Source organism: Phyllobates terribilis, unplaced genomic scaffold (assembly GCF_046119375.1).
Source record: "Phyllobates terribilis strain yellow unplaced genomic scaffold, ASM4611937v1 Scaffold_1__5_contigs__length_1240528914, whole genome shotgun sequence".
NCBI lineage: Eukaryota > Metazoa > Chordata > Amphibia > Anura > Dendrobatidae > Phyllobates > Phyllobates terribilis.
Genome location: NW_027362761.1, coordinates 798,772,295 through 798,789,869, shown reverse-complemented (window position 1 = coordinate 798,789,869; position 17,575 = coordinate 798,772,295). Strand labels below are relative to the sequence as shown.

The 17,575-nt window shown below is 43.4% G+C and overlaps 1 protein-coding gene across 1 annotated transcript in view; it reads left to right on the top strand.

Annotated features, from left to right (window-relative positions):
* DNAH6 (dynein axonemal heavy chain 6) overlaps window positions 1-17,575 on the top strand; it is a 493,878-nt gene that overhangs the window by 221,096 nt on the left and 255,207 nt on the right. The window contains exons 45-49 of the mRNA XM_073637077.1: window positions 5,370-5,524; window positions 8,959-9,190; window positions 12,683-12,835; window positions 14,378-14,518; window positions 16,381-16,623. Coding sequence (XP_073493178.1) covers window positions 5,370-5,524; window positions 8,959-9,190; window positions 12,683-12,835; window positions 14,378-14,518; window positions 16,381-16,623 — 924 coding nt within the window. The remainder of the gene's footprint in view (window positions 1-5,369; window positions 5,525-8,958; window positions 9,191-12,682; window positions 12,836-14,377; window positions 14,519-16,380; window positions 16,624-17,575) is intronic.

Sequence of the window (17,575 nt, the reverse complement as noted above, 5' to 3'; positions counted from 1 at the left end):
ATCCTGTTTCATTTATGATGGAGGGACTCTGAAAGTCACAAAGCCTATTTTTATAGGGCCATCAGGCGGCCCTTACTATTCTTAAAGGGCCAGCAGTCGGCCCTCGCTATTGTTAGAGAGCCATCAGCCGGCTATGCTTTGTTGTTCCCATTATTAGCAAGTTTGTCTCCTATACTGTTATTGCGTATGCAGTGACTGCAACGGCTGCCAAAAATTTGGAGGAACTCCAATGCCCCTTGCAAGAGACGTAGCGGTCGGAGGGCCTCCTGCAAAAAATGCTCCCATTATTAGGAAGTGTGTCTCCCATACTGTTTGCCTATGCAGTGAAGCAACGGCTGCTAACAATTTGGAGGAACTCCAATACCCCTTGCAAGAGACGTAGAGGTCGGAGGGCCTCCTGCAAAAAATGCTCCCATTATTAGGCTATGTGCCCACGATGCAGAAATGAAGCAGAAAATTTCTGCAGCATTTCTGCATCTCCCTGGCAGAAAAAACGCATGCAGATTGTGCATGCGTTTTTCCTGCAGAATACATGCGGATTCACATGCGTATCCACATGCGTTAACACATGTGTTTCCGCATGCGGACTGACAAGCACTTTCCAGGCGATAGCATCACTTGGAAAGTGCTTGACAACTAGGTCACACTGTATAAATCCATGCAAACGGCATGGATTTATACAGTGTGACCGTAAAAATGAAAAAAATAAAGCTATACTTACCTCCGATGCCGCCGCGTTTGCTGTCGCGCTCCTTCCTGGTTCCTTCCTGGCTTGCCGGCATCTCGCGAGACAGGCTGCGGTCACATGACCGCGGCGTCATCTCAGGTCCTGGAAGGAGAAGCACTGCAGGGGCCGCCGGACAGGTGAATATAAACTTTATTTTTTATTTTATTCTTTTTTTTACAGGTACAATGGTACCCAGGTCTGGATGAGAGTCTTCTCTCCTCCAGAACTGGGTACCATCCACACATTGAAACGCATATTATCCGCTTGTACAAATGTACAGACACGGATTCTATGCGTCTCAATGCAAGTCAATGGCGGCACTTCCGCTGCGCTTCCGCAAAATTAATGAACATGCTGCGGATTTATGAGTGCTGCAGAAACGCTGCGGAAAAATCCGCAGCATGTGCATTGACATTGCGGAATGCCATTGGGGACCATGGGGTGCGGATTACCATGCGTTTTTGATGCGTTTCCGCTGCGGAAATTCCGCAGCGGAAACGCATGAAAAACCCATCGTGTGCACGCTGCCTTAGAAAGTGTGTTTCCCATACTGTTTGCCTATGGAGTGAAGCAACGGCTGCCAAAAATTTGGAGGAACTCCAATTCCCTTTGCAAGAGACGTAGATATGTTGATATGGTGGTGATATGGTGGTGGAGGATGAGGATACGGAGAAGGATTAGGACAAGAGCAAATACACAAAATCAGGAAGCGTATACCCATGTCTGGGTGTGAAGACAGAGATGCATGGGAATAGAGTTAGACCTCCCAAAAAAAAGACACTGTATTTGAGTTTATGTTACGCTGCTATCATTTGGTGGTGTTGAGATGTCTGGCCCAATCCAGCCCTTGTTCATTTTTGTAAGAGTCAGCCTGTCAGCATTTTCAGTTGACAGGCGAATGCGCCTATCGGTTATAATTCCAGCAGCGGCACTAACAACCCGCTCTGACAAAACGCTAGCGGCAGGGCAGGCCAGGACCTCCAAGGCGTAGAGAGCCAGTTCATGCCACATGTCCAGCTTGGATACCCAATAATTGTAAGGCACAGAGGAATCACGGAGGACATTGGTACGGTCGGCAAGGTACTCCCTCACCATCTTCTGAAACTTTTCCTTCCTTGGGAGAATACCCCACGCCTCACGGCCTGTACGATGGGAGGGTCTGGGAAAACTCTCCCAGAACTTTGACAGAGTTCCCCTGCCTCTGCTGGATTGGATTTGTGTCTCTCTCGCCTGTACTCCTTGATTGTCCAACGAACTGTGACATCTGCCGCTAGTGTTTTCAAATGGGAATTTTTTTAATAATTCCGCAACAAGGGCCTTCTGGTACTGCCCCAATTTAGTAGACCAGTCCGCCTTGAGAATAAGAGATAGAAAATTCTCCTTGTAGCGTGGGTCTAGAAGTGTCACCAACCAGTAATGATTGTCACAGAGAAGCGGGATGTTGACGCTAATTATGGCGTCATCGCCCTCACCATCTTGGTGGAGTCCTCAAAGTTTTGAAGGATGGTACATATGTCTGACATCCATGTCCACTCCTGACTTCTTATGTGTGGAGTCTGAACTGAATACCGATGGCCTTGTTGATGCTGGTCAACAACTGCCCTCTTCTGCTCACAAATCCTTCCCAACATCTGCAATGTAGAGTTCCAACGTGTCGGGACATCACACACCAGTCGGTGAGCCAGAAGCTGCAAACGCTGTTGAAGCACAGCAAGGGCGGTGGAAGCTGTAGCTGACTTTCTAAAATGGGCATACAGGCGGCGTACTTTGACAAGCAGATCCGGCAGATCCAAGTAGGTTTTGAGAAACCGCTGAACCACGAGGTTAAGCACATGGACCAGGCATGGTACGAGCTTGCCTCGCCTCAGAGCTGCCACCAGGTTCCAGCCATTGTCACACGCGACCATGCCTGGCTGTAGGTTCAGCGGTGTCAGCCACAGATCTACCTGCTCTTTCAGAGCTGTCCACAACTCTTCAGCATTGTGCGGTTTGTCACCTAAGCATATTAGCTTCAGCACGGCCTGTTGCCGCTTGGCTGAGGCAGTGCTGCAGTGCTTCCAGCTTGTGACTGATATGGTCATTTCGGAGATGGAGGCTGAAGAGAAGGAGGAGGATGAGGTTCAGGAGCTGTAGAATGTGGGCAACCCTGATTGACCTAGGACCCGCAATCCTCGGTGTTGGGAGGATGTGTTCCGTCCCAAGGTTCGACTGTGTCCCGGATTCCACTATGTTAACCCAGTGTGCCATCAGCGAGATGTACTGTCCCTGCCCAGAAGCACTTGTCCAAGTGTCCGTGGTTAGGTGGACTTTCAAAGTAACTCCATTGTTGAGGGCACGGCTAATGTTGAGGGACACGTGCTTGTGTAATGCGGGACACCGGGACAAATAGTGGCGGCTGGGGACCGAGTACCGAGGGACGGCTGTCGCCATGAGGTTGCGGAAAGCTTCTGTCTCCATGAGCCTAAAAGGCAACTTTTCGAGCGCAAGCATTCGCGAAATGTGTGAATTTAGTAGTGTGGCCTGTGGGGCGTTGGCTACGCATTTGCGCTTGCGTTTCAAGGACTGGGGTAGGGACAACTGAGTGCTGAGATGGGACAAGGACGTGGACGTGCTTGCTGATGGTGCTAGTTGAGAGTGTGCAATGACAGGTGCAGGGCAGGAGGCATCTTCGCATGTGCCATGGACAGGGGATTTGCGTGCACGCATTGGCAGAGTCTTTAAAAAACAACCAGACTCTGGAAGACCTAACAGTTGTACTGGCAACTTCCATCGTGTTGGTGTTACGGGGAACGGTTGCCCGCCTTCTGTCTGTGGCCACCACACTGCTTGTTCTTGCCTGTTATGGTGCTACGCCTCCCTCCCCCTGTGCTCTGCATGTCACCTTGCCAGGTTGGGTCAGTGACTTCATCGTCCACCACCTCATCTTCCACTTCCGCACCCTGGTCCTCCTCCTGAATTTCTGGCAATTATGTCTCATCATCATCCACCTCTTGTGACAGTTTCCCACCATCGCCTTCGTGTGACCGTAGCTGCTCAAATATTTGGGCATTGCTACATGCGATATCCTCTTGCCCCGCTTCAAGTGGACCGGGCGAGAGGCCCGAATCTATAAATGGAAAAGTGAACAGCTCTTCGGAGTGTCCAAGCGTGGAATCAGTTGTCTCCGGGCACTCAGCATGGTGGGAGGAAGGAGGTTCAGGATGAGGAATATGCAGTCCAGACTCACGGCTACTGAGACTTGACCATGTGGAAGACAGGGTGGTGGTGGTGGTGGCAAAGTGACTGGAAGCATTATCCGCTATCCAACCAACCACCTTTTGATACTGCTCTGGGTTCAATAGTGGTGTGCTGCGGTCCCCTATTAATTGGAACAGGAAGGTCGAGCGATAAGATGTGGGTGTTTGTTGTGGCACAATTTCAACTTGCCCACTGCCTCGGCCTCTGCATGCACCATCACCGTCACATCCACTTCCCCATCCCTTGCCACTCTCCTTTCCCATGTTAAATGGAGGACAATATTTTCCACATTCACTACAAATGGCTGGATTTGAACCGCAGTTATATGTGATACGTGTGACGGAAAACCACAGTTTTAAATAGCTGGCCTGTAGGTTACTATTTTTCACAGCGACCTTGTGTTAATAACTTCATTGACACACTGCAACAAAATTTAAATGGAGGCCAGAAATGGTTGCATTTGGAGCGCACTTATATGTGATGCGTGTGACGGAAAACCACAGTTTTAAATAGCTGGCCTCTAGGTTACTATTTTTAACAGCGACCTTGTGTCAATAACTTCACTAACACCTTGCAACAAAAATTTAAATGGAGGCCAATATTTTCCACGTTCACTACAAATTTCTGGATTTTTATCGCTGTAATATGAAAAGGATCTGGCTGTATTCTGCAGTGCCAACAAGCAAATGGAGCAGAAAAACGGTGTTCTCTGGATTGCTTTTTAAGCAAATAATCAGGATTAAGATAAAAAAAAATTATCCCAGGCCCCCTGATACCTGGGGCTATGTCTGCAAATATCTGTAAGAACAGCAGCAGCAGGAACATTCAATGGACCCTCTTGTGCTGTATGCACTACAGTCTGCCACAAACCCTGCCTGCCTAACTCCTGCTGTCACCACTGAATAGATGCAGCTGGATTAGTCCTCAGAAGGACTGTTAGATGAGATGGATATATATATATATATATATATATATATATATATATATATATGTTGTGGAATACCTATACTAACTATAACCAAGCAAATCTCTCCCTGACTCAGCAGCACCTCTCCCTACTCTGCCTGTCTGAAGGTTAGACTGTGACGAGCATTGCGGCGCCAGGTCTGATATAGACCTGATGATGCTGTGCGGCCAGCCAATCACTGTAATGCCACAACCAACATGGCTACGGCATTACAGTGCGTGGCAGGCAATTCCTGCATGTTCATTGGCTCTCCAAAGAGCACCAAACATGCAGGGAGGGGACCCGAGCTCCTGCCCGAGCAACCTGGAAATACTCGCCGACCGAAAAAACATACTTGTATTTATTAATATTATGAAATTGAAATTCTTTGAAACAATTGTACATATTTTATGTGGTATTATTTCTCTATAAAGATTATCATGCTATTTGTGATTTTAGGTTGGAGCAGACAAGGCTGACAGGGTTTATGAGGATCTGACAGATATGGAGAAGATTAGATCGGTGTTGCAGGACTATCTTGATGACTATAACATGACTAACACTAAAGATGTCAAGCTAGTATTTTTCCAGGATGCAATAGAGCATGTTTCCAGGTACAGGCTATACATAGTGCTGTATGGAAAGCCCTTGTAGATAAATCAGGAAAAGACAATGCATACACTCATAAACAACACTGAGATTTCTTATGCAAATGTGTACATTCATGTTGACCCGGGGAACACATTCATTCATGAAGTGCATATTGTATTTACTTATACCTACTGTATCAATATCAGTTTTGGTCAGTGGCTCAAGTTCGCCAAAATGGGAGCTGTTCTTGTAAAGCAGCTTTTTGTCCTGGCTTATAAAAAAGGGTCCCAAGAGGGGATTCCTTTCTAGGATTCCCATATTCTCTAATATGACACATGTACAGGAGTTCTCATGAGTGCAACTCTTTAACACCTACTGTAACTCTAAAACATTCCAGGTACCTTAGATTAAGATGTTTGTAGTGTACTTTTGGTTTATGCATTGGGAAATGCTTTAGATCATACATGTCACACTCCGGCCCACGGACCGAATCTGGCCCGCTGGGTGGTTATATTTGGCCGGCGACCCCAGAACCACCATCCCTATGTAGGGCCATCATTCTGTATGGAGGACTATGTGGGGCCCATTATACTGTAAGGAGGACTATGTGGGGCCATTATTCTGCATGAAGGACTATCTGGAGCCCATAATACAGTATGGAGGACTATGTGGGGCATATTATTCTATATGGAGGACTAAGTGGGGCCCATTATACTGTATGGAGGACTATGTGGGGCCCATTATTCTGTATGGAGGACTATGTGGGGCATATTATGCTGTATGGAGGACTATGTGGGGCCCATTATACTGTATGGAGGACTATGTGGGGCTCATTATTCTGTATGGAGGACTATGTGGGGCCCATTATACTGTATGGAGGACTATGTGGGGCATATTATTCTATATGGAGGACTATGTGGGGCCCATTATACTGTATGGAGGACTATGTGGGGTCCATTATTCTGTATTGAGGACTACACTCCCTGACAGAAGTTATGTCTCTTATCCATGTTATGTAAATAAAAGCTTATAACCTGACGTTAAATTCATCCATTGGTTTTATAAATTACTCTTTTGAAAGCTGAAACCCTCCCAAATTTGGTTTAGGTTAAGAATATAAATTGGCATCAATGCTGAAATATTGATCATTTAGTGAACACAGAATGGTCAGATTTTGGCAAGACAAAAGTTTTGTCGCCTGGTGATATAATGCACCCAATTCCTAGTTTACATCCTCACCAGTGCTCAGTAAATGATCGGTTAATTAGTGGGTGTGTATAAAAAGAAACCCAGCACCCCAGACCTTCACTTTAACTGCAACTTGAGCTCTGACAACATGCCAAAAATCCACCGTGCCACCAAAGCCTTGATTATCAAGAGGCTGAAGACCAGATCCACTGCAGAGGTGGCTGGCACCTTTAATGTGTCTTAGCTTCAAGTACTAAGAATTTAAAAAAGATTTGAAGAGACTGGAGATGTGTTTGACAAGCCCAGGTCCAGCAGTCCCGGCAAGACAACTGCTCAGGAGGAACGTTTGTTGGTTAGAAAATCCAAAGCAAGCCCCTCTTCCACTGCAGCAGAGCTCCAACAGGCCTGGTCACCTCAAGTCCCTGTGTCAACTAGAACAGTTTGTAGGATTCTGTCTCGAAATGGCCTCCATGGTCGAATCAGTGCCCAGAAACCAACACTAAACAAAAGGCAAATAAAAAGTATTTGCAAAGTCCCACAGCCTGCTATATAGATGGACGCTGGAAAAGTGGCAGAAGGTGGATTTCTCTGATGAATCTTCAGTAGAATTACACCACAGCCGCTGCAAATACTGCAGGAGACCTACTGGAGCCTGTATGGATCCAAAATACACCCAGAAAACAGTTACATTTGGTGGTGGAAAGATCATGGTCTGGGGTTACATTCAGTATGGGGGTGTGCGAAACATTTGCAAGGTGGAAGGCAATATCAATAGCCTAAAATATCAAGAAGTATTAGCTACCTCTTACATGGTGCGCCATCTCATACATCCATCTCTACAACAAAGTTCCTCCAGGCAAAAAAGATCACGGTGCTCAAGGACTGGCCAGCCCAGTCACCAGACATGAACATCATTGAGCATGTTTGGGGTTGGATGAAAGAGAAAGCTTGGAAGACAAAACCAAAGAATCTAGATGAACTCTGGGAGGCATGTAAGATGGCATTCTCTGCTATTCCTGATGACTTCATTAATAAATTGTATGAATCATTGTTGAACCGCATGGATGCAGTCCTTCAAGCTCATGGAAGTCACACAAAATATTAAATATGACTCTAATAACAGCACAACTTCATTCACCAATGTTATGCAACATATATTTGTATTTTAAGATAATTATTTGTTTGAATATCACATTACTTTCTGTGGGCGACAAAACTTTTGTCTTGCCAAAATCTGACCATTCTGTGTTCATGAAATGATCAATATTTCAGCATTGATGCCAAATTATTTTCTTAACCCAAACCAAATTTGGGAGGGTTTCAGCTTTCAAAAGAGTAATTTATAAAACCAATGGATGAATTTAACGCCAGGTTATAAGCTTTTATTTACATAACATGGATAAGTGACATAACTTCTGTCAGGGACTGTACAGTATGTGGGGCATATTATTCTGTATGGAGGACTATGTGGGGCCCATTATACTGTATGGAGGACTATGTGGGGCTCATTATTCTGTATGGAGGACTATGTGGGGTCCATTATTCTGTATGGAGCACTATGTGGGGCCCATTATTCTGCATGAAGGACTATGTGGGGCCCATTATTCTGTATGGAGGACTATGTGGGGCATATTATTCTGTATGGAGGACTATGTGGGGCCCATTATACTGTATGGAGGACAATGTGGGGCTCATTATTCTGTATGGAGGACTATGTGGGGAATATTATTCTGTATGGAGGACTATGTGGGGCCCATTATACTATATGGAGGACTATGTGGGGCTCATTATTCTGTATGGAGGACTATGTGGGGCCATTATTCTGTATGGAAGACTATGTGGGACCCCTTATACCTGTATACTGGCTGGCCCGCGACTTTGTCCAAGTTTTTCATTTTGGCCCTCTGTGTGTTTGAGTTTGACATACCTGCTTTAGATGAATATGCAACATAGAGCCCTACGGGTTGCAAAAGAAACCCAAAAATGTTTGCTATCGCTATGATTTTTTAAACATTTTTATACACAGATGGAAACAAATTGTGAATTTATTGCTGACGCATGCATATAGCTTTATAACTGCTTTTCAAATTCCCATGTTTAGTACTAAAGTTTCCTATACGTAATTATTATTTTGAAAAAACATTATCTTGCTAAATAGGTTGATGTTATATTTAAAAACTATTTATTTTCCTCATTTAAAACATAAACAATACATATATAAACATATAAGATAGATTGAAAAAAAATGTGTATTACTATGTGTTCATAGGATTGCTCGAATGATCCGCCAGGAAAGGGGAAATTCTCTACTGGTGGGTGTTGGTGGAACCGGCAAACAGTCCCTTACCAGACTTGCAGCCCATATATGTGGCTATAAGTGCTTCCAAATTGAGCTGAGTCGGGGCTACAATTATGAATCTTTCCATGAAGACCTAAGGAAATTGTACAAATTGGCTGGAGTAGAAGACAAGGACATGGTTTTTCTTTTTACTGACACACAGGTAAACAGAGTTCACTAAATTCACCTGTCTGTGTAATCCAGAGGTTTTAAGATGCACAACTAATCATGACTTGGAAGGATTTCAGTGCTCTGCACACTTGTTGTAGCACAGCAACATGGCATACCATCTAGCACAAAGTCCCTGCTAATTATAGCATATCATCATCCAGGCTAAGAGCTCTTTCACACAGCGTTTTCTCCTACGTTCAGTGTCCACGTGAAGGCTTACTTCCAAACCCTCAGTAAAATGGGATTTTGGGTGTATGTGCTGACAGGGTCATTGACTATAATGGCGGAGATGGAGTCACCGTTTGCATCACTTTTGACCGTATACGCCTATTGGAGGGGGACAGCAATGCGCAGTTTACTGCATCTTGCTGTCCGCTTCCATTAGGCGTATACGTTCAAAAATTATGCACAACAGAGTACACAGTGACTCTGTCTTCACCGTTTTAGTCAATGGCCCTGTCATTGCATACACCTAAATTCTGTTTTGCAGGGTGTTCGGACATAAGCCCTGACACGGTCCACTTAATGTAGGAGAAAATGCTGTTCCAAAGGACCCTAAGAAGTAGCCATCTAGTTATACATGAATATGAATGGCCAAATGTTTCATAATCTGAATGAAGAGGACATGAAGTGAAGTATCCGTCTGTAAATAAGAGTAACAGATTCTAACAGACTCAAATAACAGACTCAGTGATTGTTTTTTTTTAAAGTAGCACTCCCAATTTTTTTTTACCTAATCCAGACTATCTACAGTGGTGGCCAAAAGTATTGGCACCCCTGCAATTCTGTCAGATAATGCTCAGTTTCTTCCTGAAAATGATTGCAATCACAAATTCTTTGGTATTATTCTCTTCATTTAATCTGTCTTCAATGAAAAAACACAAAAAGAATTGTCCTAAAGCCAAATTGGATATAATTCCACACCAAACCTAAAAAAGGGGGTGGACAAAAGTATTGGCACTGTTTGAAAAATCATGTGATGCTTCTCTAATTCGTGTAATTAACAGCACCTGTAACTTACCTGTGGCACCTAACAGGTGTTGGCAATAACTAAATCACACTTGCAGCCAGTTAACATGGATTAAAGTTGACTCAACCTCTGTCCTGTGCCCTTGTGTGTACCACATTGAGCATGGAGAAAAGAAAGAAGACCAAAGAACTGTCTGAGGACTTGAGAAACCAAATTGTGAGGAAGCATGAGCAATCTCAAGGCTACAAGTCCATCTCCAAAGACCTGAATGTTCCTGTGTCTTCCGTGCGCAGTGTCATCAAGAAGTTTAAAGCCCATGGCACTGTGGCTAACCTCCCTAGATGTGGACGGAAAATAAAAATTGACGAGAGATTTCAACGCAAGATTGTGCGGATGGTGGATAAAGAACCTCGACTAACATCCAAACAAGTTCAAGCTGCCCTGCAGTCCGAGGGTACAACAGTGTCAACCCGTACTATCCGTCGGCATCTGAATGAAAAGGGACTGTATGGTAGGAGACCCAGGAAGACCCCACTTCTTACCCCGAGACATTAAAAAGGCAGGTTGGAGTTTGCCAAAACTTACCTGAGAGCCTAAAACGTTTTGGAAGAATGTTCTCTGGTCAGATGAGACAAAAGTAGAGCTTTTTGGGAAAAAGCATCAACATAGAGTGTACAGGAAAAAAAAAGAGGCATTCAAAGAAAAGAACACGGTCCCTACAGTCAAACATGGCGGAGGTTCCCTGATGTTTTGGGGTTGCTTTGCTGCCTCTGGCACTGGATTGGTTGACCGTGTGCATGGCATTATGAAGTCTGAAGACTACCAACAAATTTTGCAGCAAAATGTAGGGCCCAGTGTGAGAAAGCTGGGTCTCCCTCAGAGGTCATGGGTCTTCCAGCAGGACAATGACCCAAAACACACTTCCAAAAGCACTATAAAATGGTTTGAGAGAAAGCACTGGAGACTTCTAAGGTGACCAGCAATGAGTCCAGACCTGAATCCCATAGAACACCTGTGGAGAGATCTCAAAATGGCAGTTTGGAGAAGGCACCCTTCAAATATCAGGGACCTGGAGCAGTTTGCCAAAGAAGAATGGTCTACAATTCCAGCAGAGCATTGTAAGAAACTCATTGATGGTTACCGGAAGCGGTTGTTCGCAGTTATTTTGGCTAAAGGTTGTGCAACCAAGTATTAGGCTGAGGGTGCCAATACTTTTGTCTGGCCCATTTTTGGAGTTTTGTGTGAAATGATCAATGATTTGCTTTTTGCTTCATTCTCTTTTGTGTTTTTTCCTTGCAAGCAAATTAAATGAAGATAATAAGACCAAAGAATTTGTGATTGCAATCATTTTCAGGAAGAAACTGAGTATTATCTGACAGAATTGCAGGGGTGCCAATACTTTTGGCCACTCATGTATATAATACAGTGTAGGTACGTTAATATACCTACCGATTGCTATCTTCCCCAGTTTCCCTGGTCTTCCTCTAGGTATTGTAAGCAATCATCTTCTTTTCCAACTCACACAAGGATTGATTTGTGGGGCAGTGCTATATTCTCAATGTAAGCCTATGGAGTCTTGTTCTGATGCTCCTTAGACTTAAAGAAGTTGTCCACTACTTGGACAACCCCTGTTCATACCCTACACTGGGCCCCCATAAAATAATAAAACTTATACTCACCTCCTGTGCTAGCGCCTTTCCCGCTGTGTCGCCTCTCGCTCTCCCAGGGGCTCCCGTGCTGTTGTTGTGACACGTGATGCCGGCGCCCAATCAGCGCTGGCATCACTGTCCCTGCCTCCTGTCGAATCGAGCATGAAGAGGAAGTCCGAGTTCAGCTGCAGCCCGGACTTCCTCTTCATGTTCGATTTGTCCAAAGGCAGAGACAGTGACACCAGCACTGATTAAGAGCCGGTTTCACGTGTCACAACAACAGCACGGGAGCCCCGAAGAGTGAGTGCCGACACCGCGGGAACATGGCGACAGCACGGGAGGTGAGTTTAGTTTTTTTAATTTTATCAGGACCAAACGTTTTGATCAAGAAAGGGTTGTCCTAGTAGTGGACAACCCCTTTAAAATGTGAAGGTGACTTCCAGTTCACACAAACTCCTATGTGATCCGGAAACTTGGAATTTAAATGACATGACCTAGAAGAAAACTGGGAAGATGGTGATCAGTAAGTATATTAATGTACTTATACTACATTATGTAAATAGAGAGAATTAGGAAAAAAAATCCTTCTTTAAATGGGGCCTTCCAATTTCTTCAAAAATTGGGTCAAAGGGATGAAAATTGCATAAAGTAAATAAAGACACTAATTCTAGCCCCTTCTGCTTTGGTGCTCTCCATCGGTCCCCTTGCCCAACTACCCATGTGACCGCTCAGCCACATGGCTCCCATTACAGTCTCCAAAGGGCTGGTTTCTGAGCTTCTCAAGATTCCCGAGTAATAATCTGCTTAGTTATCTAGTGAACACAACTTTATTTAATCTGTTCACCAGTATTTGTAAATTCTATAGATTGTTGTGGAGGAGTTTCTGGAAGACATCAACAACATGCTGAATTCTGGTGAAGTGCCTAATTTATTTGAGAAAGATGAGCTAGAGTTTGTATTGGCTGCAACAAGACCTAAAGCTAAAGAAGCTGGTATACCTGAAGGAAACAGAGATGAGGTACACCTATAGGATGTATATGCTTTCTTCATGGCACACCAGTAATTGTAATTTTACTGGAACGCTCTGGATACAGATCTCTTTCAAACATTTTCTACACACATCCACTGTGTACCACTGTATGGTGTCTACAGACAACATCATACCAGATATTCTCCTGTGAAAGCAATCATTTTAGACAAAAAACTCAATAACATGATATCTACTGTAGAATGTCACTATTTTCTTGCGGGATGATTTATACCAAATTTCTGTATGACTCTGTATGTGATAGGGGTGCAGTAGGGCCTAATAGACCTATAATGCAGAAATGAAGAAATGTAGTGGCACGCTGATTAGTTGCATTAGCATAATTACCCCTATTAATATGGTAGCGTTAAAGGGGACCTTTCACCAGTTTGAGCATTTTAAACTTACTACATTATGGAATAGTGACTGCAGAGCTGAATTAATCATATTATTTTTCTTTAATTTCTCATCTCCGTTTCATAGACTCTGGCTTGTTAACTTTAGGTTATGATTGATGATACTACATGCTGCGCATTACAGAGTCTTCTCTGGGGGCATGTGCATGCTCATTGCATGGGAAAGAACATGACGTGCTCTCTACAGTAGTGTAGAGCAGAGCTGAGTGTGATTACAAATACTTCCAAATCTCCTCTCACAACAGTTAGTGTGCAGGTAGGGAGAATACAACAAAGCTGAGTGTTATTACGGACACATCTGCAACTTCAGATCTCCTCTCAGAACTCTATCAGCTCTTCCCCTCCCCCCAATGATTTTGTTTTGAGAGGAGATCTATAAGTGTTTGCAATCACACTCAGCTCTGCTGTACTCCCTTCCACCCACACTGACTGCAGTGAGAGGAGATCTGAAAATGTTTGCAATCACTCAGCTCTGCTATGTTCTCCACTCCCACACTGACCTCCCTCAGAGGAGATGTGGAAGTATGAGTAATGAAGCTCTGCTCTGATCTATATTACACAGTAAGTGCAGAGATCAGGGCTAAGAGCAGGGGTGCTGTCTGTCAATAGATGTCTCACAGGAGAAGGGACATTCTTCTGACTTTCTGGGGGATGTCCACCCCTCCTGCATGACTGCTTATGATTGATCAAGATCATGCAGGGGACAGTACATGCATCCAGAGAGGAATCTGTGCTAATTCGCCCTTCGATTTATCATAAATTATAACTTAATCTTTACAAGCTAATAGCTCCACATCGGAGATAAGAAATGAAAAAAAATCACACCAAAAACTAACTTTGCAGCATGATTCCCAAAAGATAACCATTCCTAACCATTTTCTGTCTTATTTTTTTGTATTACTATTATATTTTTTATGACTGGATTACATATCACTTTCTCATTATCTACAAGCTTGTTCTGATACATCCACTTCAACTCTACTTCTTTTTCAGCTCCATAAAGCTCTAAAATGTTCCTTTACAACACCTTTCCAACTCATTACATATGGATTGTAAAACAGGATTTGTGTGTACTTTCCATTGATATACAGATTCTGTCTCTGGTTTTGCAATCTAGGTATTTCAGTTTTTTATCAATCGAGTGCGTCAAAAGCTGCACATTGTGCTCTGTATGAGTCCAGTTGGAGAATCTTTTAGAGCAAGATGTCGTATGTTTCCATCGCTGGTCAATTGCTGCACTATTGACTGGTTTGTGCAGGTTAGTATCATGAAGAATGTACTGATCACTATGAATTAAATAGTTTCACTGCAATCCATATGTTCTTTAAGATCAGAAAAACTGTTTTCTTTTTCTCTAGAAACATCACTACTTTTATACATGTACTGTGTCTAGTAATGCAGCTCAGACCCAATCAAGTGAATGGTCAGGACTGGAGTTGGAGCTGTTTCTGGAATGTTCGATAACCCCATTATGTTAGATAACCCCATTTTACCATGTGTCATGCAAAATGTTTGTTTATTTTGAATTAAAGTATCATTTTTGTTGTGTGTAACTAATAATATATTTAGAGGGAATCTGTCAGCAGGTTTGTACTATGTAATCTGACAGCAGCATGAGATTGGGACAGAGACCCTGATTCCAGTGATGTATCATTTAGTTTACTGGGTGCAGCAGTTATAATAAAGTCACAGCTTTCTGTGTACACTATATAGTGACAGAGAGCTGCTAATCAGTGCTGCGGTGTGGTTGGACTGGGATGCATGAGGGCAGTTGTCCTGTAGTGATAATCTCCTGCTGATAAAACACTGATTGCAGGGGTGGATCTAGGTTTTACAACGCCCGGGGGCAGAAATTCAGTTTGATGATTCCTCTTATTCACAGCTTAAGCGGTTTGAGCACTCGTTATGTGGCTGCTTATAATTTACATACTTACAGTCACGTAGTGTAGTGACTAGTAGTGTTGAACAAATTTGTTCAGCATTTCAAATTCGGGTTCGTGTTTGGGGTTCCGGCTTGTTCGCGCCAAAAAATCGGCTCCACTCACGAACATCCCTGATTTGCCACGCTGTCACGCAAATCAGAGATGTTCATGGGCAAAGCCGATTTTTTGGCGCGAACAAGCCGGAACCCCGAACACGAACCCAAATTTGAAATGCCGAACAAATTCGCTCAACACTAGTGACTAGCTACTCTTCCTAATTCTCACAATGTTCAGTGAAGTACTACTGCCCCTGCTTCATTGAGAGAAGCAGGAAGAGAAGCTAGTCAGCAAATGACCGTAAGTAATAAAATTGCACATGAGCGGTCATGTGATGACAGCTGGAAGTGGCAAGCAGAGCCAAATCCTGACAGTGAGTATATTACACACTGTTACAGTTGGCATGCAGCTGTGCTTAATTTTATAATTAAAGGGCTTGTCCAAGTTTGTGATGAAAGTCTGCAGTCCCTCTATGTGACTGCAGACTTCTGAATCCTCATAGTGCGCACTGCTCGCTGTCAGGATTCTTCTGTGACAGCGGCAATAGCGGGAGGACATATACAATTTGCTGTCGTCCTCTACAGTTGCAGGCCTTTCATACGAAGGTGGCTTCCAGAATTAGTGCAGCACAAGGAACAAATGCCTCTGCTCCACAATAGTTTCCAATAGGATGTGCATCACAGGACACACATTTAGTTGAAACTGGGGCCTCCCCTCCTGTACTGGCCCGATTGTGGTCATACCCCCTGCGACTTCGACTATTACACCTCTGCATATAACAATAATTGTATCCAAATCTTTTACTGCTTGTAAAATGGAATTACACAATTGCAATTAATGGCTTTAATAAAGTGTTAGCCCCTTTTAATTTCATTAAATGTGGGTAATCTTTAAATCTCCTATACGCTAGAGAGCAAGGCACATTGTGTTCAGAAAATATTACGTATTTCATTTTTTCAAATGCAAGGAAAAAAAGAGAACTGAAGGAATGTGTTTGATTTTGGTTCCTTTTATATGGATATTTGAAACGGCCATGGGAAACGTCTCTCATTGTGAAGGAACATCATTGATTCTGCTCCAGTTAAGCAAATATTATCACAAAGGAAATTTCTGATTTCTGTTCTCTTGATTTTATTTGCAGTGGCCTAGAGAAGCACTGCTCTCAGTTTCCCAAACGTTTTTCACTAACATTGACCTTGGCCGGGAAGAAATGAAGGAGAGACTTTCAGAGATGTGTGTGGAGATTCACGTGAGCGTTACAGAAATGGCCGACCGCTACTATGCAGAACTAAGGAGACGATACTATACAACACCAACCTCCTATCTAGAGTTAATTAACCTTTATTTGTCCATGCTTGGTGAGAAAAGGAATCAGCTGGTTTCAGTAAGTGATACTGAGAATATATATACTTTTCGATGTATTACTGCACTATTATTTCTTTTATTTTTAATTATATATTAAACTTTTTAATACAAGTTAAAACATACTATTATATACTTGAAATTAAAAGTGGAGTTCCATCAGTGAATCCATGTGATCGGGAAGTTTTCTCAATATTAGGGAATTAGGATGACCCTTCTCCTAGAGAACTCTAATTTCCAGGCTGCCCTTCAGTGGGCTGGTTTTATTATGCAAGAAAAAGTCCCACAAAAAAAACAGCATAGAATCAATTTCTCCAAAGCTCAATGGTACTCGGGTAATAGAAATATCATAGATTACAAAATATAAATCTCTTGAAATGTAGGGCAGGATTGCAAACCATATGTAAATTAACGGATAGTCCGCAAAAACCTTTTCTGTCATCTGTAGTTTTTGGCAGAAAACACCGTCCGTTCATTTTTTGGGGGGGATTCTAAGTTTGTAATGTGCATGTGCCCAATTGAGATGCGCAGACCACTCAGGACACCCCCACTTACCACACATACAGAAATCTATGTACCTCAATACCCAGCAGCTTGTGAACTATCTATAGTCATCTTTAGCTCTGATCTCCTCCTTCTGCTGTTCAGACTCAGCATTGTCACATTATAATAATACATTGTAGAGTGCCCTGGATGAAGCAGCACCTGCTACACGCAGAATGACCCAGACGACGGCAACCCTGGCAAACGTTGCGTTGCTCAAGTTGTTCCGAGTGTCAGTGGAGAAAATCACTTTCAGCAGAAGACTTCATCTACCATAAAACTTATAACTCTGCTCTCCATCTGGCGAAACAAGCCTCTTTTAGCAAGTCCTCGCTTAGCTTGCAGTCTCTGCTTGGTTTCCTGACCCGCTACTAGAATAATACTGGTGGCAGGCAGAAGGCGGCTCCCGTCTATTTGGCTAACATAGTGAT